Here is a 24,740-nt window from a genome sequence, read left to right on the forward strand (position 1 = left end):
TTTTTTGAATTGTTCAAAACTTTTTGAGAAGATATCCTTTAATGTGTCTCGTAAGTCTGTACGTTCATCTTTGGTATTTTACTTGAATGCTTATAAAGCTAACTTTTACTATTTCCACCCGATTTTTCGAGCACTTACAAAATCTAACAAAAACTCAAAGTGTTTAAATATTTATTTTTCTTTGTCTATTAATTCACTCTTTTTATAACTTTAGCTCGATTATTTTTATTTATTTTTTTATATCATTATATTTATTGTATACTATATATTATTTATTTTTTTAAGTATCATTGGTCTTTTGTAATCTAATCCGAAGGAGTGAAATCATAGACTGAGTAAATTAAAATTGAATTGTATTTGTAAAAATAAAATACTTGCATATCGATGGCTTAATATAGAAAAGGCGTATCTACATTTTTTTCGAAATCGCGTTTTTAATGTATTCTGGTAGACCACTGTCAAATACACCTCCCCTTAAAAAATTAGTGGGCTATGATCGCAAATAACGGATTTATAGTATATATAAAAAAAGCCCTAACTCATTCGAAGCTTTTTTTTGAAAGAAAAAAGCCCAAGTCTTTTAAAGTTGAATTCGCGAAAATAAATTTTTAGTTTGTTTTGGGAGATGTCCTGGGAGCAAAAGAGGCAGTATGTTGCAGGTCTTACAAGCTTTTCTGAAACAAAAAGGAAAACGTCTGAAAATTCGAGACGGAATCAGTCCATATCATATTTCTTGAGTCATAAGCGATTACAAGTGTGCCGTGAAATGTTTTATTCAACACTAGGAGTAAAGGAAAAGATGGTTCGAAATTGGATTAACAGTGGTGGTAAACACGGTACTCAATGCAGTCCCGATAAAGCTTTAATTTTGCGCAAAAATGCTAAGCGATCATCAGTTATAGGTCAGCGCAACAAAAACCGACGTGGCTTTCTAAAAACTTGGCTAGAGGAGTTGCGAGTGCTGCATATTATAAAATGACTATCAACTACATAACTTTACTGTCTATAATATTGTAACGCATGAATCAGATAATTATGTGTGGGACGAAACAGATGGAAATTTAGTCTCTTCCGTTTTTGCTATATTACATGTATTATTAAGCACTTAAGGAATTTCCATGCTCGATCGCCTGAAACCCATCACATTATTATTTACTCGGATGGTTGCTTTCACCAAAACCGTAATACTGTTTTGTCTAACGCCTTGTTGAATTTTTTAAAGGAAACCGAAATAACAATTGAACAGAAGTTTTTAATAAGTGGTCATACGCAAATGGAATGTGATGCAACGCATTCCCTTATAGAGAGAAAAATAAATAAAAAACAAATAAACTTGCCGTCTCAATTTGTTCAACTCATTAAGGAAGCTAGAAAAGTTCCAGCACCTCTACAAGCGCACCATTTGCGTTATGATTATTTTCTAAATTTCGAAAATATTTCAAAGATATACACATCAATACGACCAGGTGAATATTGCGAACTGAAACAATTTTTTAAATATATATACTTCAGCTTTTCTTAAATTACAGGCAGGGGCATTGGAGATCATACAGTAAGCATGCTTCGAGCCTTGGAGTATGACTCGTCACGATCAATTTATTTTAAAACAAATGTAACAGATGAATATCAGTTACTCCCACAGAGATCGAAGTTACCGATTAAAAATGTGTCCCCCGATTTTCTTTATAAAGAGAAAATAGCCATATCTAAAAAAAAGTGGGACCATTTGCAAGATCTAAAAAAATTTCTTCCAGCAGATTGCCACCATTTTTATGATAATTTACCTTATAAAACCTAATTTGTTTTCAGTATAATAACATCTGCCTTGAAATATGTATTTTAGTTTTAATTATTGTATTTATTTATTTTACTTCAAACATGAATTATTATAATAGTTTATCCAAACTTTAACTTACAACAAAAAGCCCTAACTTAAATTTATTTTCAAGAAAAATAATAACAAAAAGCCCTATCTCAAATAACTTCAAAGAAATTAGAAATAATAACAAAATTATACCAGAATTGAATTTGTTACCTGTTTTGAATAAAAATTGCAACAGAAATGTTTTTTTCATCTTAAGTTTTTAAGGTTTTATTCAGTTTTTTCCTTCTCCTGATATATAGGTACATACACACATGTAAATTGTGTTTCTGTACTACTGCTACTTCTTTGTATGAATTCGCCCTGGTCTTCGTCTTCTCGCCTAGCACGGTGCCTTCCTCTTGCTGCTTGTTTCCTGCGTGATATTCAAAACACGTTATTCCGACGTTGTCCTCTTCCACCCATCGCCCATATTCAATTACCATGACTTTGACATTTGCATTCACTTAGACTGCATGAACTACAGAATGACTGAATCTCCAGAAATAAAGTCGTCTATGTGATCAATAAGTTCATACAGCTCATCGTCGTTACACTATTCACTGTCACTAGCACCCACGGTCAACTATGACGTATACGGGCAAAAGCCAAAACGTAAGTGCGCTGCTGTTTGTTCAATGACAAGAGGTACTTCGCTTCATCAATGTTCACTAACCCATCCATTCGCTATATTTCATTCGCTGGTTTGGAAAAACCAGCTTACTAATTTTTGCAGATACTTATTCAATATGAGTTTAAAGAAATTTCTATATATATATATATATCATCTTGACCTTAAGTGCTTACAAATGAGTCTAAAGAATAGTTCTTGATGGCATTGCTCAATGGAAAGATTTTTAGTATGCCAAAACATTAAAAAATAATCATCGTGTTTTTTCAGCAACTTTGCACTTTATTATAGTAAAATTTAATAAGCTATAAAACTGCATACCATAAATTTGTCTAGAAATTGAAATTAAAATTAATTCTAGAAATTGAAATTAAAAACCGTGGAATTGAAACAGAAAGTTTGTGGAATTCCTCTATTTTTGTATAAAGTCGTTGTTTTGCATAAATGTAAGCCAAGATTCTTATGTAATATTATTCTCGTAGTCTTCGTTGACGACGAGGTATCAACATTTCGGTGTCTTCTTTTTTTTGTTTTCAAAGTAAATTTCCACAATTTGGAAGCGTTGTTCCGTCGTTAAACGATTCATGATTACTTGCCAAACTTTACTAAACAGAAATGTCAACACAGTTTGCCATTCTTAACTGTCAAACCATAGTTATCCATATCGATAGTTCTCATGCAGCTAAAAAACCGCCCGATATATTGATGGCAAGTACGGGAGTTGTACTAGTTGGTCCGTAGTCGGAATATAGTAGAGTAAACCACTCCTACGCCACATTCCCATCCTCAGCGAGAATGGTGATAGCATCGAAAAACGAATCTTATGTTTTCGACACTTCAGGGCTGAAATCTTTCTATAAGTTGAGAAACCCATTAGGTTGAAAAAACTATCATCTACTAGAGAATTTCTATTAAGTGAGTTTTGGCACCAGTTTTTCTCGCCCTTCTTCACTCATTCTGGAGGTATAAAAGAAGGCTTTTTCACTACTGAGTGGATCTATGGAAGAGTCTACTGCTAAGACCCTCCACCATTCTTTCTAACAGTTAAGCGCTTCAGACTAGATAAATAAATATAATATAATATATTGTAATTCTTCATTCAGATCCGAACACGTGGAACAGAGGGATTCAATAGAGAAGTTCTTGTAAATAAATTGAGTTTAGCCCAGGCATGTGAAATTTGCTATTACTTAACTATTATTCGTATCTTTTAGCCCTACCAGTGCATTTTTTATATTCACCTACGTTGAGGTGTTGAATCATAGAAAGTTTAAAGTTCAAATAATCGTGAACATCTCAAGGTATTGATGGAGATTTTACCTTAGTTTTTGCCCAAAACTTGCATTGTCATCATGAACTTAAACTCTTTGATATCTAGCGACAAAACCATAAAAATTTTAAGTCGGCAATATCTAAATGCATGTGCACCTTTGTATCTATCATCTATCACAGAAAAAACAGTAATTCGAATACTCATTAGGTTTTACTTTTTTACGAAAAGAAACCCACACCACAAAATTTAAGTCATTTGGAGTTCCGAAAACTTGAGGACGCGCTCGTGCTTGCTCTGAAATGAATCACTCTTATTAAATATGCGAAAATTCATGCATATATATGTATGCATATACATATATGTATGCACATGTCGAATAGCTGAAATTTTTGAGACTGGCGTCAAACAAAACATTGTTATTTTTTTCTTTTGTTTCTGCATATTAAAGACGGTCAATAATAACCGGCTTGAAGCATTTGACCGCAAAGACCGTGAACGAACTTGAGTTTGTTAGGCGTACGCGCACACACTCACACGCGCCACAAACAAATAAAATGAAAATTCGTCCGGAACTAAGTACATATGTACGTATATGTGAAATCGAAAAACAAAGAAATAAAGCAAAAAATTAAAAACAGAAAAAAAATCAAACGTTTTGCTGCGGTACTTCACATGGCTGGTATTGCTGTTTGTGCGAACGCGCTGACGGTGGACAACTCACGTGCTGCATGCGACGGGCGTCAGAGCAAATTAGCGCGCGTCTAACACAGCATAGCAACAGATATATATTATACATATGTACACAGTTTACAAAATTTTGAGTGTTGGTTTTGAATTGCAAGCGCTTCAAGTTCAAGTTGCGTGATTTCGCAGGCGTAAACGTTTTTTGGTAACAAAATATTTAAATATGTTCATGTTTTTGTATGTATGTTTGCCGAAATATGCGCTCGCATTCTATGAAATGAAGTTGCAGACTTTATTTCTAAGTTCAACTTTTTGTTTTTCTATTTATTTTTGGATCAAAATAAACCTTATACTTTATTCTAAATATGAGGTGTGACTATGAATTACTCACGCTGTAGAACGTGACTTATTGAAACGTTTGGGAATTTATTTCTTTCTTATTTAATTTCAATAATTTTTTTATGAAAATATAGTTTAGTCTATTACAAAAACCATATAAGTCCAAGTCTTAAAACTTAAAAAAATTAAAAAAAAATGTTTTTAAGATTTATGTTTTTTAATCAGAATTCTTAGTAAAATTTTAGTTAGTTATTTTATAGCCTATTGAATTTTGTATAATAAAGTGCAAATTTTAATTCACTCAAAAATCACATTGATATTTAACAATCTTTTTGCTGACGGTGTTGGGAGTTTTAAATAAAAATGAATAATTGGCGCGAACACTTCTGTTAAGTGTTTGGCCAAGCTCCTCCTCCTATTTGTGGCGTACTTCTTGATGTTCTTCCACAAATGGAAGGACCTACAGTTTTAAGCCGACTCCGATCGGCAAATGGGAATTTTCTTCCACATAAAAAAAGTCTATAATTTACCCCCAAAATTTAATAGTTTCAAGTAGCTAAAAAATTGCGTTAATTTTTGACAATTGTTTTTACTGACGGTACTGGGCTTTTTCGTCTATATAAAAAAATCGAGCTTGTACTTTTTATGGCAGTAATGGCACTTAACTACTAAATTTCAATCTATACATAGAAAAATACTAAAAATTCTGGTTAACAAGTTGAAAGCTTTGATAGCCCAAAGGCCAATTATACTTACGCAGCGCCATGCCAACAATACTAAGGGCCAAACGCCAAGCTTACGAAGGCGTGTAAACTTTATTTCAATGCTGATGGTCAGTCAATGAACTTAGATTCAAAATGTAAAGTGTTTGTAAATAAAAGGAGAAATCTCAGAGAATCTTCCGCTGCAGGTAAACAATTTTTTTTATCTATTCAACAGAATATTTATAATTATTAAAATATTTGATAGATCGCGAAATCTTCTGGAATGCCGCTGCGTACTACTACATTCTAGACTGTAAGTACATTCATACACATATTTGTTTTTCATTCATTTTTGCATAACTCTTTAAATTGTTTTGTCTCTCAATCAAACTTTTTTCCATAACTTATTTTATTTGCCTTATTGTTATTTAATTTAATTTTTCATGATTTGCGCTTCTGACTGTCGCTTATGTAGAGAACGAGTTTTGTATTGACTTTGATTCATTTATTAGCTGCGCGTCTTTGGGGTTTTTTTGGTATTTGATTAAATTGCCCTAAAGCCAGTAGCCAATTAAGCGAAGTATTGCATATGTGGTAGTAGTGACGTCGTCATAATTATACTGGCCAGACAGTTTTATGAGTATGCAAACAACCCAGCAAACATAATACTTGAGGATGATTTGGCTATCAATTTTTTTGTTTGCTTTTGTTAATGTTCCACCTATACAACTACATGAAAAGGAGCTGTAAAAAAAATCAAATGGGCACGTTCTGCTAAACCGAAATTTCGTGGATTTGGTGAAGGGTGATGAAAGCGCTAAAATACGTAATTTTTAATGTATCCTTGCAGAATAATTTTGGCATTCAAGACTGTTCTAGATAAACTTTGGAAAGAAAATTCCACTTAAAGCAAAGGTAGGCACTGACCGAAGAAATTCCGAGTATAACGAACAACTAATCATTTATAGTAAAACCGCTCAGGAAGGTGAGCTACTTTTAAGGCAGTTGATTCCGTCACGTATAATTTGAAAACTGGAGCAAAGTACCGCAGATCACTCAATATGATAGCAAATCAATAACTCAATAACGATGACTTTTATAGATGAGGTCATGACGAAAAAACCATCAAGTCTATATTCTGTAAGTGCATTCCTGTATATTTTCGGTATAGGGTTCTTAAGTAATACGAGCACAGTAGCAAAGTTAAAAATACGGCAAGTGCTGCGGTTCCTTGACTTTACGAACCGGTTTTAAAAGAAGTAGTTTTGTATTGATGCAGTATCGCAAAGGGGCCAACCCAGATCTAAGTACCCTGACCTTAGGCTAAAACCCCAGATTGATTATTTTGCTAATTTTTCATAAGAATTAATTTGGGCTAGTTTAAAGCTTTATTTTAACACGCATACGTCGCTGGAAAAATATAAAAAATTCACATCAAATGAAGCGATGCTGTGGACAAACTTTTTTTGCACTAGAAAATAGTATCAAATCAAGAGAGTTTACGGATTTTTCCAAAAAAAATTGATTTTGTGTTATAAACTAATAAATTTACACATCTGCTAACTATATACTTTCTTTGGTTCATAAAAATAAGCAACATTATTTCTCTTAAAGAAGGAAAATATAGGTGGTAAGGTTTGAAATCTCATTCATTCTTTTTGTTTCGATGAGCACCATAATGGGCACGATATACATACATATGTATATGTATATGTAAAGTTTCTAAAAGTCTCGTTTTGGGTTTTTAATAGTTAGTTTCTTAATAATTAATTGGTGTTTTCTTCCATATAAAAAAAATTTGAGCATTCGTTAGGTATATGGAACAAATGAACAAAATCGCACAAAAATTCTCAAAAATCAATGCGATTTTTGAATCATTTGAAACTTACACTTCATTACACCAAAATTCAATGGGCTATATAACTGCATACTCGGAATTTCTCTGAAAATTCTGAATAAACATTTTGAAGTTTCGATAAAAATCTGTAAATTTTTTTTATATGCACAAAATGTGAAACTCATATTTATATGATTTTTCAAGGAGAACGAACTGTATTTAAAAAAAAATTATTAAAATTAAATAAAAAAGAAATGAATTGCCAAAACTTGTCAATAAGTCCCAGTGCTATAATTATTTAACCCACTGTATACATTATATTTTACAATGGGCGTTAAAACTACATACTTGAAATTTTTCTAAAAATTCTTAAGAAAAATTCTGAAATTTTGATGAAAGCTGTTGACTTTCTTTAATTTGCACAAAGTCTGAAAATTCGATTTTCATGGTCAATAAGTCATATAGCCTAGACTGATGGTGACATTAATCGGGATTAACGTCTTAATTTGGAATTATCTAAGGATGTAAGAGCAACTAATGCGGATTGACAACTAGACTGAATTCTCATAATTTAAGCGCATTAGGGGAATTTTCGATAGCAACATTGCCGAAACAACATATCGTCTGTCACACTACAATTTTAATCAGAATTAATTGCGCCGGTAATTCCAATTAACGCCGCCCTCTGTCTAGGCTATTAGTGCTAGAGTTATTGAACGCATTATATGCATATGTATTAGAGCAGTGATGAATTCGTGTTTGAAATGAAGCGAAATTATTGGTAGGTAAATATATTTGAGTTACAGATCGCTATTTTAATGCTAAATAAACTCACCTTAAATTATTTCCGTTAGCGAACTACTCCTAAAACTCCCAGGAGCTTAAATTCAAAATTATTACAGTATTGTCCTTAAAACTGTCCGCACCTACGGAGTTTCCTATGTTGCAGTAACTAGGTGCACTAGTGGGCAGAGTACGAGTAAACAAAACTTAAAATGAATTAAGTTACCAGAATCACATAAAGATAATCAAGTGGAAAAAGCAGTATTAAGTGGTAAGCTCATTAGCCTAGTTTGGTTTGTTGGTTTCGCTTGGAACTTCCAAATTTCACGATTTTCCATTTCGGTTTCGCTTTGAAAACTCGTTCAAATTGCAAAGCTATTAATGCGTTATGTTAAAAGAGTGTTAAGAAAAGCTGTTCGGCATGTTTAATGAAATTGTGCATCTGGTATGCAGCAGAATTGAGCGTTGATGGAATTCCCCAACATTAGCGGGCGCCAAATTCAAAATACCAATGCTGACATAAAATAGTATTGGGACTAGTATAAAACGAATATACGAAGAATTAACATACATATGTAGCCACCAATTATTGCCGGTTTTCACCAAGCTCGTCATAATTCACAAGAATCTTTTCGTTGCTTTTAAGCTGCTAAAGTGTTTATTATTACGAGTATGGTATTCAACTTGACCTTGAACACATTGTTTACCTTTAGGTGGCTTTAAGTAAATAAATAAAATATACGTACGTATGTAGGTATGTACGATTATGTATCTACTTATACATTTCTTATCCCATTTTTACGCTTATTTTAGGCTTCTTTTATGGTTCCTTTGTACATTTTTGCACGTTTATTAGCCTTAGTTGTTGTTACCCTTTTCCGCTTGCGTCAATCAATCAAAGAAACTAGTTTTTTTTTCAACTCCTTTGTCATTCGTTTTTTGTATGCACTTAACCGCAAAAGTTCGCACAATGAAGTTGTAATGTATGGTCATACGTGCGAACGCACATATATACATACATACGTATGTGTTTATATGCATATACTGCGATGACGGATTTCCCCAAAGACCTTAATTGAAGTTGCATGAAGTATTTTAGGTCGATTATTGTGCTAAAAATAATTTTCAATTGAAGTGTTTCATTTAGTGGATGTGCTTCAATCGGTCATACGGATTTATTAACACAATCGGGTCATTCATTCAACACAGGCAAAGGTATTTTTGCGGACGTTGTGTTTTATTAATTTCTTATTATTATTTTTTATTTTGCGAAAATATATTTACATGTAAACATTTTTATAAATTCAAGTAATTTCTAAATAAAAGAATAATAATAATAATAATTGGCTACGACCAATCGGCAGGATATGACAAACCTTCGAATGCATTCCTAACATCTTGCACGGGACTTAGAACTATAAGAACTATAACCCTGTATTTGGAAAAAAATCCAGACATACACCAAAGTAGGGGAAGTTCGGCCGAAAGTTAAAAATCAGCGTCCTAGGTGAAGGTTTTGTCGAAACATTTTAAGCCTTTGCGCATTTGTGACTGCAAACACCGCAAATGGCTTAAAAGCGGCAAAAATGGCGAACGAATTTCGTAACCTTTTAGACAAATCGGATTTAATAAATATATGTATGCATATAGATTAAGCAAAAATCGGTTCCCCGAATTGATTAAAATAGCCAAGTCAACAAAGTAAATCATGATCAAAACAAGGCAGTTATTTTTCCCCGCCTCAACCGTATCGCTTATAGCCAGAAAAAGGGGTGATGAACATGTACAGGTAGTTAGTATATGCATATTTATAACTGTGTTCGCAATAATAGCAGCGCGACATATTGCAAAGCTTTAACTATTTATTTATAATAATTTAATTTTTATTTTGTATACATATATAAATATAATATTTTTTTATATGCATGCATGTATATCTAGCTTACACCCTTCATTGGATGTTTCGTCGATTTCCTCATCCTATATGTGGTATGCGTTTTGATGTTGTTCAATAAATAGAGGGACCTACACAATTTTAAGCCGACTCCGAATGGCAGATATTTTTTTATGCGGAGCTTTTTCATGGCAAAAATACACTTGAAGATTTGCCATTGTCTGCCGAAGGACGATCGCTATTAGAAAATGTTTTTAATTTTTGGTGTTTCGTGCACGAATATTCGAATCCACGCACTCCCGATTGGTAGTAACGCACCAACCATTCGGCTAAGGCGGCCGCTATTACATATTCTTTTTTTTAAATATAGCTTATACTACACCAAAAACCATGTAACGTAAAACTTCACACTTTGTTCAAAATTAAAAAAATATGCTATAAAAATTGCAAACTTTCTAGAAGCTTTTGGGTATAAAGTTTTGTAGCTTATTAAATTTTGCTAAAATATTGTTACAGCTCATTGGTGGCTCAAAACTCCCTTTAATTTTTGATACTTTTTTTTTGTCGGTTTCATGCATTTACTTCCATATAAAGATTGCGCGAATTTTTTTTTATATGGATAAAATGCACTAGTCCAGCACAAAAAAAATTTTGAAAATTCAAGGTGATATTGTAACCACTTCAAACTGGCATAATTTATATATATTTCCATTATTCCTAGAAGGAACATAGGCCATTAATAAAAATATTCTAATATTCTCCATCTAAAGCTAGGGATTCATCTCTCAAACTCTTATTTTAGGCTGCAATTTCGAGCTCGGTCTGCATTATCCAGGTATGTGCAGGGTGTCCTGGCCTACGGTTATCGTGCTGACTCCATTCGATGGCCATTTTCGTAATGTCGCCCGTTGATCTACGCAGGCCGTGGCCAATCCAATCCATCGCCATTTCCTTCTTCTAACTTGAACGTTAATAGCATCTTGTTACGTTATTTCGTAGTTCTCAGTAAAGCTATGCGTAAGGAGACAGATATCGTCTGCATAATCAAGGTCGCTAATACTGCCGTGTAGGCTACACCTCTTTCTCTCTATTAAACAGTAGTGGGGACAAAATGCAGCTCTACCAGACCCCAACTAACTACCAAAATTGATTGGGCTAAAAAAATTGCATAATAGAAATTTGTATAAAAATTCTGATTAAAAAGTTTAAAAGTATACATTTTTTTTTAATTTTGTACAAAGTTTGAAAATTTTATTTATATGATTTTGGTTAAAAAATTTACAGTATTTTAAAATAAAATAACAAACAAATTCTCACTTGAACAATATTGTAGATATTAAAAAAAATCATGACGCACTCAACTATGCTCGCCACTGCATGTATTTCGACAAAAAATTGCAATGCGGCTTTTTTTCATCTCAGTAAAAACAACACCAAAAGAGGAGATAATAAAAAAAACATTCTATACTCTCGCACAAATTACATTAAATTCGAGAACAAGCTAATCAAAGCACGTAATTACTATGCCTTCACAAATTAAATTCACAGAACTTGAGGAAGCCAAAAGTTATAATAAATAAAAAATTAAAGCCAATTACTCGTAAGTGCGTATAATGAGCAAACAAATAAACAAAATTTCTGACAGTTAAATTTATGCATTTTGATGTGTTCACGAATATTTTGAAGGCGATATCAAAACATCTAAACACCTCTACTAAAGTTGTCTATACATATATTATATACATACATACACCAGATACATATGTATGTCAATTGTGCTAATTCACTTGAGGAGTCTACGTACTTAGATGTGCATGCAAAACAATTTTTCCTTTTTTTTCAGTTACTTGTTTGTGGTTACATAAATATTATTGTGGTGCATAAATACTAGCTACGTGTATGACCACGATTTTCGAGTGCCAAACACTTCACAACAATCGAAGCATACTCGCTGGGCTTTACGCGGAAGTCACGGATAATAAAGCCGACTTTTGGTGGAAGCGAAAAATTAGCAGTCAGTGGTTGTGTATTTATTTTAATTCACTTTTTAAATATATTTTTTATATAAGTATATGCATATATGCATGTAAATTTTGTTTTGATTTTCTATAAAATTCTTTTGAAAAATATTTGCACATATTATGCCTCCAAAATATTAAACAGTTGGATATTCCAACGAAAAAAATCTGCGACGAGAAAATAAAGAACATATAACACATAACAGTTTAATTGAATAAATTAACAGTTTTTTCGATTTTTTACATATATTATTATTTCAGTATTATCCAATAGTATGATGCTTTGTTATTAATAATCGAAAAACATCAATAAATCTAATGAACTACAACAATTCGGTTAAAGCCAAATTATCGCAGCTGGCCGCTGGACACGTGTCTGGCATACTAGTTTCACAGTAAAAAATTTTAATCTTAAAATTTGTAAACATAAATACAAATGGCATATAATTTACAATTATTAAATATATTTGTTTTGTGGATTATATATACATATGTTCGTACATATGTGGGCGGTCGTATGGTATATCAATTACTATACTCAGCTGTGTTTTTACTTTTATGTAGGTGTGTGTATTTTTATAAATGCTATTTTTAACTATCATAAAACTTATTAATAGCATACTTTCAGTGCGTGAGTGTTTTTTTAATAATGATTTTGGAAATGACCGAAAAGTTCGAATTTATTGGCATATTTAAAAGTGAATAAGCAGAGTGCTCTGGTGTGAGTGGGCAGGGGCGCAAAAGTTGCTACTGCATCTAAATTGGAAATAGGAAAATATAGAATATATTAGTAAATAGTTTATCCAAAATAAAGTTAATTTTTGCTACATAATTAATAACGGGTGTATAATTAAGAAACATCGAAAGTTACAAAATGTATTAAGGGGGTATTCTAGTCTAGAGGCCCGAACTTCCAGCATTTTTTGACGGTGAATAAAAAAAAGCTATTGATATTTTTACTATCCATTTTTTTTATCATTTATTTATTTATATATTAAGAGCACACAAAATGAATTAAAAAAAAAAAAAAATTCATGGAATTATGCGTCCTTGAAGTCGAACGGGAAAACAAAAGACAGTGTCCTCGTCGTCACGATTTCTACCTTTGTGGTCATTTGAAAAAAAAGATGACAAATTCTTAATTAATATGAATGTCATTATCGCATGGCGCAGAAAAAAAGGGAAAAATTTTTTATTCATAAATGGCGGCTACTCAAAAATTGAAGTCGATTTTTCCCTAATTTTCAAGCTTTCTCGAATTGTTTACACATATTAAAAAAATGAAATTTCTAGTTTTTCGGGCGTCATGTGATAGAGATATATTTAAAGAATATTCACGATAAACTTCAAGCAAATCGGTTGATTAGAACTTGAGATATCGTGCCCACCGTATCGAAAGAAGTAGTTTCGAGAAAAACACGTTTGAAGTTCGCCGTCCGCTCAAACCAGTCTAGCTGTCGCGTCCTAAAATAGTTCAACTTCGAAAATAATTAGAATTTTGAAAAATCCTTTTAGGGAGATATTTTTGAATACTTAAACTATCGAATTTTGAAAAAAAAAATTCAATTTTTTCAAATTTCTAGACTAGAATACCCCCTTAAGGATTTTGAAGAAGTATTTTTTTTTTTTTGCTTAAACAATACTTTGGCTTAAGCCCCATAGTTATCTGGTGATCCTATAGTGGAAAAAGTTCTTCAATAGTTTCAATTCTCGTTTTTGCCTCCACGTCCCCGAGCCGCTCTTGAAACTTTAAAGGCGTTTTTCTCAAGTCCCATTTTCAAACTCGGCGGACAGATTACTTATTTTCTAATTGACTTTATTTTTTCAAACAATGTACTACGTACTTACTTTGTTTAAATTAAAACATTTCAAAATTTATTTGAAAGAAAATCGTTATTTTGAAAATGTAATGACAAATTCAGGTTTCGAATTATCATGTATTGTTTCCCACTCATTTTCCCCACCTTTATACTGGTCTGCGACATGAAATCACTACCCTTGACGCATTCATCCGGTCATGTGTTTCCAAGGCAGTCAGTTCTACGTATCCGGAACGACTCGGATTTATAGCCGGCCAAGGACTGTCACCTCAACAGCGTATATGTATGGGGAATGTTTATGCTGCTACACAAAAAAAAACAACAACGCGTTCATCTCACTTTCGACACGTTCTTTCACTAATTACAATCTCACCGTAAGCTTTTAAGAACATTCGATGAGTATTAGCCGCAATTATATTCGAATGAAAGCAGAACTTACCAGAAATGAGGAGAACTTGGCATAAAACCTGATATTTTTTATCGAGAACAAATTTATGAAGAATTCCCAATTCACCAGTGAAACGCTGTGGTTATATTCTGTATATGCTCAAAAATCCAGGCTTAGTGTATTATAAATCTGTCTATTTTTAGCAAAAAATCTTATCTAGTGCTTAGTACTGGAACCATCTAGCGAAAAATGGCGAAAAGCACAGCATATGTATGTACTTACCCACGCAGAAATTTTATACCTTTTGCTCCAATTTTTTTTTCTTTTGTTTTGATTCGCAATTTTTTTCTCTCTTCTAATCGTATTATATTTATTTCAGAAGTGTATGCACAAGATTTCAAATTGCCACGCCCACCTGTTTGAGCAAATTCGACAAATATATTTGAAGCAGAATTTCCTTCAATTTACATTGAATTCAACCCTTGCTGAAAAATATTTCACATACACATTTTTCATTTTTGTCATAATTATTGGAAAAAGCATATTTGAAAACTTCTTGCTGAACTCTGAAGACGCAGATACAGATGCGCGTAAAACCATACAGCTATTATATTATAACAAATAAGTAAAGATTATCGGCTGTCACTAAACTCTATTGACAGAAACTAGGAGTTAAATATAAATAAGGTACAAATTAGAATTGCGTTTGCCAAGCATACAGTCATCCACAAAATATCTTTGATTAATACGTGTCACTCTCGAAAAATATTAGTGAACTCAAGTTTACATCATCATTATTGCCATAATGCGTAGTTTGAGGTTCATTAATTTTAGTGTATATGCGTGAAGATATTTTTTATGAAATTTTAAATAAATTGTTTTGTATTTTTTTTTTTCAAGGGAGAATTATAATTTCTGAGTAAAACTAACTATAATTCTTTAAACAAATAAATTCTTTTGAATATGTTTTTGCATCGAAGCGCTCTAACTCACTTTTAGGAAGTAGTTAACTAATCTTTGCTAGCCCAACAGAAAATGTTATTTAGCAGTGATAGCCGTTTTACAAATGTAAATTTTTTTGTAAATTACTTTTAGGCAAAACTGAACTGTAACTATGCAATCAAGTTTTTTGTGGTACAATTTTAGTGCAGACAATTATAATACTTCTTCCTTTAATTTAACATAAATATACAATTTCTGCAAGTAATTATCTGGAAATGACAAATTCTAAAAAAGAAAAACAATTGCATGGTTTATGATAACCGCTCACAGTGGTGCGACCCATACAAGTTAACCGGACAAAGAACTATTTTTTATCTTTAAACTGTATAACTAATTAAAATGAGTAGAAAACTCTTCATCGGTGTGAGTCAATTGCGCACTGCATGTGCGGTAGAGAGTTAAAAGTGATATTTTTAAGGTTTCTCCACTTAATGAACAGCTCAGTGTGTCGACTTCCCCAATGTACATGACATACATTTGCAATTTATTTTACAGAAGGATTTTCAATGCGCCATTTTGATCTAAAGAAATAATGAATCTGGCACTTCATATCTAAAAACATATAGGAAATTCAATTCTAATATAAATCCCTGCACTTTGTAGTTCGAAAGCAATGCCAAACGCAAAGATTTGTTCTTTTCAGGGTTCGGAAATAATTTTGGTTCTATTCTCTCCAAATATTTTTTCACTTTATTTGCAATTCTCGTCTATTAGTATAAGATTTATTAACAATAATTGATGCCATTATCACAGGTGTATGTACACTATTTTAGCAAATTGTATTTTTATTTGTTATTCTTTGCTATGCACATGCACGTGCACGTTTAACAAAGACTTAAGCAGCAAACTTTATGTGTGCAAGTGCCTTTACATTACTTAAAATGCACTTCGTGCGAAGACGAAGCTCTTCGGATGTGTAAGGAGAGATATTTGAGGTTAATAATATCAAATGTACAGAGCGGTGTAATCTATTAGAATGTCCACTTGATATAGAAGTTATAATAATTATTGTCAAATAAAACCAATTCCAATACACTTTCGTTAATGCAGAATTGTCAAAAGATATCGCAATTTTGTGTTCTTTCTATAAAATGTATACTCCAACAAAGTTAAAAAAGGCTTTTCAGAAATAATCGCGAAAAAAAATTAAATTTTAACCAGCGGTCTGTGGCCAACACTCACCCAATCTGATTATTTTTCAAATTTCAACTAAAAACATCATACCGAAGGAAAAATGGTGCATATAATAATTTTAATTTATTTAAGTTATATTAAAAAACACTACTATAAAAAAAAATTATTTAAATTTTTTTTTTTGCTTGGAAAATAAAAGTTATTTTTTTAGGTTTCTTTTTTTCGAAAATAAAAATATTTTTGTTTACTTTAATGATGCAATTACTAATCGTTGATCATATTGAGACAAAAATTTATTGTAAAAGCAAACAAAAACTATTAAAATAACTAGCAAAAAAATAAAACTCTGAGCTTAATTTTATTTTAGAATCTAACAAATAAAAAACCACCCAAAATATAATTTAATTTTCAAAGCAATACATGAAATTACAAAAATATTGAATACGGTCACTGCTCAAATATAAACATAAAACAGCACTTCAAATTATTTCTGTGGAAACGCTTAGCATTTCTGAAATCAAAGATATTAAGATTATATCTTGTAGAGAAAATATTTTCTAAACGGCAATGGCACTAAAAAGGATTTCAATAATAAGAAAAATTGCGAAAATCCCTTAGCATTTTTTGCTGGCGTAGCACCATGATAAAAATATATACATAAGTAATATTAAATAACCGCTGAGAGGTACTTTTAGCTTTTTTGGCGATTGCGTCTTAGTTACGTTTCACACTCCCATTTTCATTGCTTGTTTTAGTTTGGGTTTTTTGATTCAAATAAAATTAAATTAGAATTAAAAATATTTTTTTTATTTAATGTTTTTGTGCGGTACCAGTTTGTAAAATTTAGAAAAAGCATAGTCATATTAAGTTTTCAGTCCTTTAATTTTCAGTCCTATAATTTTAAGATGAGCACAAGTACCGTAGAATTAGTTTGCCACGTCTTTACTATATTCCAAATAAGACCAGCGCAATTAAGTTCTTGTGTTCTTATGGTATATTCAAGTAACGTCAAATTCTTTGGTCAATTCTTCACTACTCTGCATTTATTTTAAAATTAATATCTATATATCTGTACATGTTAAGTATCCTTTGGAAAATATAACGAATGGCTTAAACAGTTTATGCGATGATTTTTTATTTCATGTGGTATTTGTGACTTCCTTATAACCGCAGGTGATTTTTATTTTATTAAAAATAAAAATAAATAATTGGCGCGTACACTTCTGTTAGGTGTTTAGCCGAGCTTCTCCTCCTATTTGTGGTGTGCGTCTTGATGTTGTTCCACAAATGGAGGGACCTACAGTTTTCAAGCCGACTCCGAACGGCACATATTTTTATGAGGAGCTTTTTCATGGCAGAAATACACTCGGAGGTTTGTCATTGCCTGCCGAGGGGCGACCGCTATTAGAAAAATGTTTTTTATTTTATTATTCTACATAAAAATACAAAAAAAATTTTAAATTTTCCAAATTGTTATACAATACATAACCACGTACATATGCAAATATACACAGGCATTCGTTTAATTTCTCTGTCCGTTTTATAGAATAAATAGAAACGACATCGAGCGCATAATTATCAAAGAGACCAAAATTTCACGTGATCATTTAACACCGGAGATTGCACTCTATCTCATTACTCCCGAATGTCGTCTCTTTCACGAACCTGTTCCCGCAGTTCACAGCGCGAAATTATTTAAAGGTGATCCTTTTTGGGCGTTTTATTGGCCCGGTGGTCAGGCAATTAGTCGGTTTGTTTACCCTACTTATACGTAGCGTTTCAATGGTATCGTGCACTCTCGTATTTACTTACAGTTTCATTCTGGACAATCCATCGTTAGTAACTGGCAAATCGGTGCTAGACGTAGGCAGTGGTTGTGGCGCAAGTGCGGTGGCTGCGCTGATGCACAATGCAAAATATGTTGTAGCAAATGACATTGACGAAGGTAATTGTTGCAAACTAAAATTATATATTATTTTTTTATCAATAAAAAATAAATTTTAATGCAAAAAATTCGACTTGGAGATGCCGGGGATCGAACCCGGGGCCTTTCACATGCAAAGCGAACGCTCTACCACTGAGCTACATCCCCTATATTAATACTTTGTCCAAGTGCGCATTTCTCTTCTTTATATTTTCTCTCTTTAACACATTTCAATTTTTTAGTCGCTGGTTATGCTGCTGTACTAAACGCTCAATTGAATGAGGTAAACTCCACACTTCTGCACATTTGCACTCACAATTTAATAGCGGCGTCGACATCAACAGCGCCACATCTGATAAAGGAAGACTTGATTTTATTGGGAGATGTTTTCTACGATGAAGAATTTGCCGCCGTTTTGCAGCCTTGGTTGAAAAGTCTACGCAATGCGGGAAAACAAATACTCGTTGGGGATCCAGGGCGGCATGGCTTGACTGCGGACAGACGACGACTTATGAGACGTTTAGCTAAATATGAATTAGCAGAAAGTGGCTGCATTGAGAATAATGGTTTTCGATTTGTTAATGTCTGGGAATTGAAGTAAAAGTTGTGTCAAAAATGTATAACGGTATCTATTAAAATTAACTCGTTAGGGAAAATACGAGTACGAGTTGGTAACAGTAGAGCCGTTTTCATTTTTTTGTATTTGTTTGGTCCCTAAATGATCAAATTTTGTTTAAAATACTCTAAACTGTCAAAATTTGTTTATAGATATTGACATTCTAGGGACCAAATCAAAAACAAAACTCATTGATCTTGTTGTTTTTGTTCTACTGCTACTACCTGCCTTAGGGCATGCGTACAATATTTATTTCTACTTAGAGGCAATAGTAAAGCGAAAAATTCTACAAGAAATTCGAAATAAATTGTGTGAGTTAAAGTGTTTGTGGAAAATTTTAATGAAACAAATTTGTATACCTGAATTTAAAAAACGCTGTTTTAAAAACAAAAAAGGACAAAAAAAACTTATGTATTACTATAATTATTAAAAGAAAGGGGAACTGTTACATTTTATCTGCAAACTTTTAATAAACTTGTAAAAAAATTCAGAAATTTTCTTTTGTAAATAATTAACTAAAAAGCGTAAAAAAATTGTTTGAGAATTATGTGGTTGAAAAAAATAAAAAATCTTTGAACAAAGTGGAAAGTTTTAATGAAACAAATTTGCATACGAGAATTTAAAAAACGCTGTTTAAAAAAAGTACAAAAAATACAAAAAAAAGAAGTTATGTATTGCTTTAATTATTAAAAAAAGGAAGAATGTTAGATTTTATCTGAAAAGTTTTTATTTTTTTTTAGAAAAAAAAAATTGTAGAAAGTTTTTGAAAAAAAATTGTTTGAGAATTATGTGGTGTTAAAAAGAAATTGAAAATCTTTGAATTTAGATTCCATATGAAAATATTTAATAAAAAAAATATAACATAAAATATTAAAAATATATATATTTTTTTTCAAAAATTTATAATTTTATGGGGGTTTCAATCTCTTAAATTTTAATGAAAGTGGGAGAAGATAATTCTAATGGATATGCGTGCAAGGGCGTAGGGGCGATTTGGGGTTCAAATTCAGAGTCGAAAACAATTTGAAGGTAAGGATATATTCATATTATTCAAGAAGACTGGAGCCCGATTTCTTTAAACTACCTTAAATCATTAAATAACTCTATAAAAATCGCCTTTTTATGTAATTCTAAAGAATCATACACATTATTAAATAAAGCAAACAATAATTTACGATCAAACCGTCCGTTTTCTTAGCATTTTCCTCTGCGGCCTTAAGCAGGGGAATTAAAAATTAATATTTGTCCAGGCAAAGTAGATTTTAATTTTCAACTACCATTGAGAGAAGATAATTTTTTTAGCAATCACTTTTCTTATATATAAATTATTAGTAAAAAAAAATTATATTTTAAATTTGACATAAAAACAAATGGAAAATATTTGGCCCTAATCGAAAAAGTACAGAGTCACTAAAGTAATTGAGAATGGGTCAGCTCATATTTATATCTATAGGGATTGCAAAAGGATTTTCGAAAAATTTCCTGAAAACAAGTGAAATCGAGGTATTTTTTTTTCATGCGTGCAAATACCTATTTGTGCCATTGTGTTTTGGATTTAATTTTTTTTTACATTAAGAGGATTTTGTACAAAACCCTTTTCGAAAAAAATTTCGTGGCACGCTTGCTAATAGGGACCTTTAGTAGACATTTCCTTGTTCTTAGTTGAACATTTTAAATAATATAATTTTGTTTTTTAGTACCATCAATTTTAAGGAATAAGATTTTAAAATAATTTTTTTTTTCAAAAATCCAAAAAATTCGACTTGGAGATGCCGGGGATCGAACCCGGGGCCTTTCACATGCAAAGCGAACGCTCTACCACTGAGCTACATCCCCTTCTATCACACACCCGCACAATTACAAACTTCTTATCTGCTGTCAAATTTATAAACAATATTAATGCTTGACTAATGAAAAGTATCCGAGCACATAAATACATACATAAATAAATGCTAGTTATGGAGTTCATTAAGTACTCGTTATTTGTTCACCCACTGTCATGTTGAATTTTTAATTACATGACAGTTGAAAGCACGAGTCGAGCACATGGCCGGTGTGCTAGCACCAGCACAATTCTGTAATAGTATGCATAGATGTACATAAATATAAGTGTGTACACATAAATAGGAATGTAAATAAAAAGGAATGAATTGCATCAAATATAGTTTAGAGTTGTTGCATTTTTCGTATTAAAAAAATTATATTTGAATAAAACTTAAATTGTCCAGAAATTTCAAAGCATTTTGATATACATATACATACATACATACATACATACATACATATTTACATACCTTGGTTTGGAGATTTTACTACATATATTTATCTTGTGGTTCAATTTGCTGGTGAATTTTTTTGGAACTTGGAACCATCTAAAGAGGAGCGTTTAGTTTATATAAGGATGTATGGAAATAAAGTTTGCTTAAAAAATAGCTTAGTCACATAATTTGAGTATGGGGATCAATTATTTTTTAAATCCTTTGGCAATATAAAAAAGTAAGTTGGTATGTTTCGTATGAACGTTCACATGCAATTTGTTCAAAAGTCAACAAAACACAATTTTTTAATGTGTTTTTGATGATTCAAACGCTATTCCTATGTATTTAGTTCCAAATTAGTTGTGATTATGCATAGTGGTTTTTATGCGTAAAATTTTTTCTGCAGTCCTGCCTTTCATTATAAATACTATATGTATTGAAAAAGGAATTTGCAGGAAGTAAATGGCAAATATATTTTGTTTAAAAGAACTCAATTTCATAATACAAGGTGGCGCAAAATTAATCATCCTATCGTCAATCACATTTGACACTTGTGATACTAGACAGCTCAGCTAGACAAACAAGCAATGGAACGCGTAAAGATCAAAATAAAGATTTCCATCACTCGGAATAATTTTTTTTTTATTAAGTTGTCCCGGAGGTCTAGAAATTTCAAAAAAAATCGATTTTTTGTTTTTTCGATATTTCGAAAATATAGTATCTGAAGAATAAAGGTGACATTTTCATGCGGAAATTCTCAATATTATAGCTTCTACAGCCTACTACTTAGGTAGAGAGCGGTTCGCGCTCCTGTACATCAAACTTTAAACTCATTCATCTCCAAACTATCTACTTTTTTCGGCCTGGTGTTGTCAAAAAAACAATACTATTCAACCGAATCGTTTGAAATTTTAATATGTTGTGCACAACATCAATGGTGGCTATCGCCCGTACTAGAATTATATTATTATTTCAATTATTTCGTATTATTTTATTAAAAACTGAAAAAAAAGATTTTTAGAGTGTCAAAATCAAAACCGCGCCATTTTTTCAACTTTTTTTTTATTCTAGTACATAGAAACATAGATACAGTCATACTAATTGATAATTTTTTTGGTTTTTGTGTTTCAGATAAATAGAAGAGCCAAAATGGACAACACCGTCCAGGTCCAATTTTACGGGAGGGTCAACTTCAGCGCCATTTTTAAAATTAAAAAAAAATTGTATGTAAAAGAAGTTAAATAAAAAGTATAATACCTTTTTTAATTTTTTTTATTGTAAAAAAAAAATCCTGAAAATACCCTAAATTTTCGAGCTCTAGACCACCGGGACGGGTAAAAAGTTACTCAGAAACAAAATTTATGATTAAGTTTGCACCACCTTGTATATACTCATATTAGAATTTTAACACCGTGAGGTATTTAGTTTTAATATGTATACTCAAAAATTAATTGTGGAATGTAACAGAATGTAATAAGACCATTTTTAAAAACCTTTTCTGCGTGTACGCTGAACACGCTAACCTCCAGAATGTATAAGTATAAACCGGGTTTGTTAGGACTATAAATGACAAGTAGAGCAGGCGTTTATCTTGAAAATATTACATACATACTCGTCATGTCGCGCTGGCGTCGAAATACGTCGGTATATAAACTAAAGGAAAATAATACTTTTCCAAAAAATGGGCGACAGCTTGCTAATTGTTCATTAAAAATCAATTTAGGCGGACTCAATGTATTATATTAGAAAGCTATATGTAGATTAATTTACCGGCGCTTATACTAGAACTCCACATCAAACTTTCGCAGCGCTGAGGCGTTCAGCACTTTATTCAGCTGACAAACCTTACAGCTGAAAAAAGTGCTAAAAGTTAATGCGTTTGGAACACAAGGCGTGAAGTTCTAGCGTTACCTCCTTGAAATGTGTCTTCCTCCGAACGGCAGCTGGTTTTTGTGAAAAGCCTCAAATTCAAATACTAAAACAGAGCATTTTCCAAAAATCACATACAATGAACAATTTTGAAACTGTAGGCTGAGCTCATATCTTTTCGAAAATTATTTCATTTTTCTTTTGCCATCTTAAAACAAGTTAAAATAAATTTTAGAGAGAACTTGTGCATAGTATAATTGGGCTATAGAAGTCGCAGTCCATTTCTGATGTATTCTATTTTGCTGAACCGCAAGCTCATAATAAGAATTTGAGGTTGAGGTGTAATTCAAGTACCTCCTCAGGCTTTTTGCTCCGTATAACTAGTGGACTAACAGTCGCACCGTCTAGGTGTGAGAATCTTCGCCTGCTGCGAGAGATGCACTTTCACAGAGAAAGAGTTCTGCAGTTTCACCATCTACACATATACATATATATCGCACCCTAAATAGAAAAGGGGCACAACTCAAAATTTTCCACACTCGAGCTTGACTTGTTTACAGTAGCACAGAAAACAAACTATGTGACATATCACGCTGAAATTTGCCATGTAAGCTTATAACAGTCCTGCCAAAAAACAAAAAATTTATTTTTGCCATATGTCATCCGCGGACCGTTTTATTGAAAACGTCTCGTTCATATTTGAACAGAAGTACATTTTGAGTTGTGACCCTTTTGTATTTAGGGTGCGATATGTACATACATTAAAACTGGCATTGCAAATGAACGCAGTAATATTATTCATAGCCTATTTATGTGCGCGTGCAATTAATTATTTCGATGATTGATTAATGTATGTATGTACTCATCAGGGGTGGCTTATGAAAAATACTGCTTATGAGTTTGGTTTTTTAAGACAAAAGAGCAATTTTTAGCATAAAATCTATTTTTCACTGCTATATTTTCATTTCAGCATCCCCAACTTTTCAAAAATAATCACGATAACAATACTTTATATTTTTAACATTTATTCTTTTTTCTTTATTTTTTTTATGAGTGTTGTCTGTGAGTTTTATTCTGTTGCATTAACGCATTTATTTATTTTTTTCTCATCCGTGTTAATAATTAAAAAAACTATCAATTTCGAAATTAGCATGTTCAAGTACAATAATGATGCCAATAAAAGAAAATATAATCGTAATTATTATAGTTAAACAAACCTGCTATTTGTGTGTGTTGAGTGTGTGTGGGTGTTTGTTTGTAATCATTCATTATGCATTCTAAAATTTAATGCAATTCTGAAATGCTAGGTTTAATCGATGTAACACAAAAAAGATATAGTAAAAATCATAATACATATTTTTTTCGTGCTATCTCGTGACGCAAATTTATGTTGACATGATTATTTTTTTTTCTTCTTTTTTTAATGAGATTTCTATTTATTATTTTTTTGTTATTTTACATTATTTATCGCTTAAAACTAACTAATTTTATTTAAGAATTAAAACTTAACTTAGAGTTTGTATAAGTGTTTATATAAACGCGTCTAACCACACACATTTTGCCATTATTTCTTATTTTCAATGTGAAAGGTAAAGCGAGGGCAAAATTTTGAAACAATCTGTACGCTACCGCAAATTATAGAAAACAATAAACAAAACCAAAAATATTAACCATTACACATTACAGCAACAAACTTGTTTGTTGC

The 24,740-nt window shown here is 31.8% G+C and overlaps 1 protein-coding gene and 2 non-coding genes across 6 annotated transcripts in view; 1 reads left to right on the top strand and 2 right to left on the bottom strand.

The window, feature by feature from the left end:
• Positions 1–19,516, top strand: part of LOC128868242 (electron transfer flavoprotein beta subunit lysine methyltransferase-like) — a 120,246-nt gene extending 100,730 nt beyond the window's left edge. For all 4 annotated transcript variants that reach the window (XM_054110102.1, XM_054110100.1, XM_054110101.1 and 1 more), the window contains 3 exons: positions 17,915–18,118; positions 18,183–18,313; positions 18,535–19,516. In XM_054110102.1, coding sequence (XP_053966077.1) covers positions 17,915–18,118; positions 18,183–18,313; positions 18,535–18,893 — 694 coding nt within the window. In that variant the 3' untranslated portion in view covers positions 18,894–19,516. The remainder of the gene's footprint in view (positions 1–17,914; positions 18,119–18,182; positions 18,314–18,534) is intronic.
• Trnaa-ugc (transfer RNA alanine (anticodon UGC)) lies at positions 18,389–18,460 on the bottom strand. The gene has a single exon. It is a non-coding gene; the product is annotated as a tRNA-Ala (tRNA).
• Positions 19,517–20,672: 1,156 nt separating the features above from the next.
• Positions 20,673–20,744, bottom strand: Trnaa-ugc (transfer RNA alanine (anticodon UGC)). Its single transcript has one exon. It is a non-coding gene; the product is annotated as a tRNA-Ala (tRNA).
• Between the last annotated feature and the right edge of the window lie 3,996 nt (positions 20,745–24,740).

Source organism: Anastrepha ludens, chromosome 6 (assembly GCF_028408465.1).
Source record: "Anastrepha ludens isolate Willacy chromosome 6, idAnaLude1.1, whole genome shotgun sequence".
NCBI lineage: Eukaryota > Metazoa > Arthropoda > Insecta > Diptera > Tephritidae > Anastrepha > Anastrepha ludens.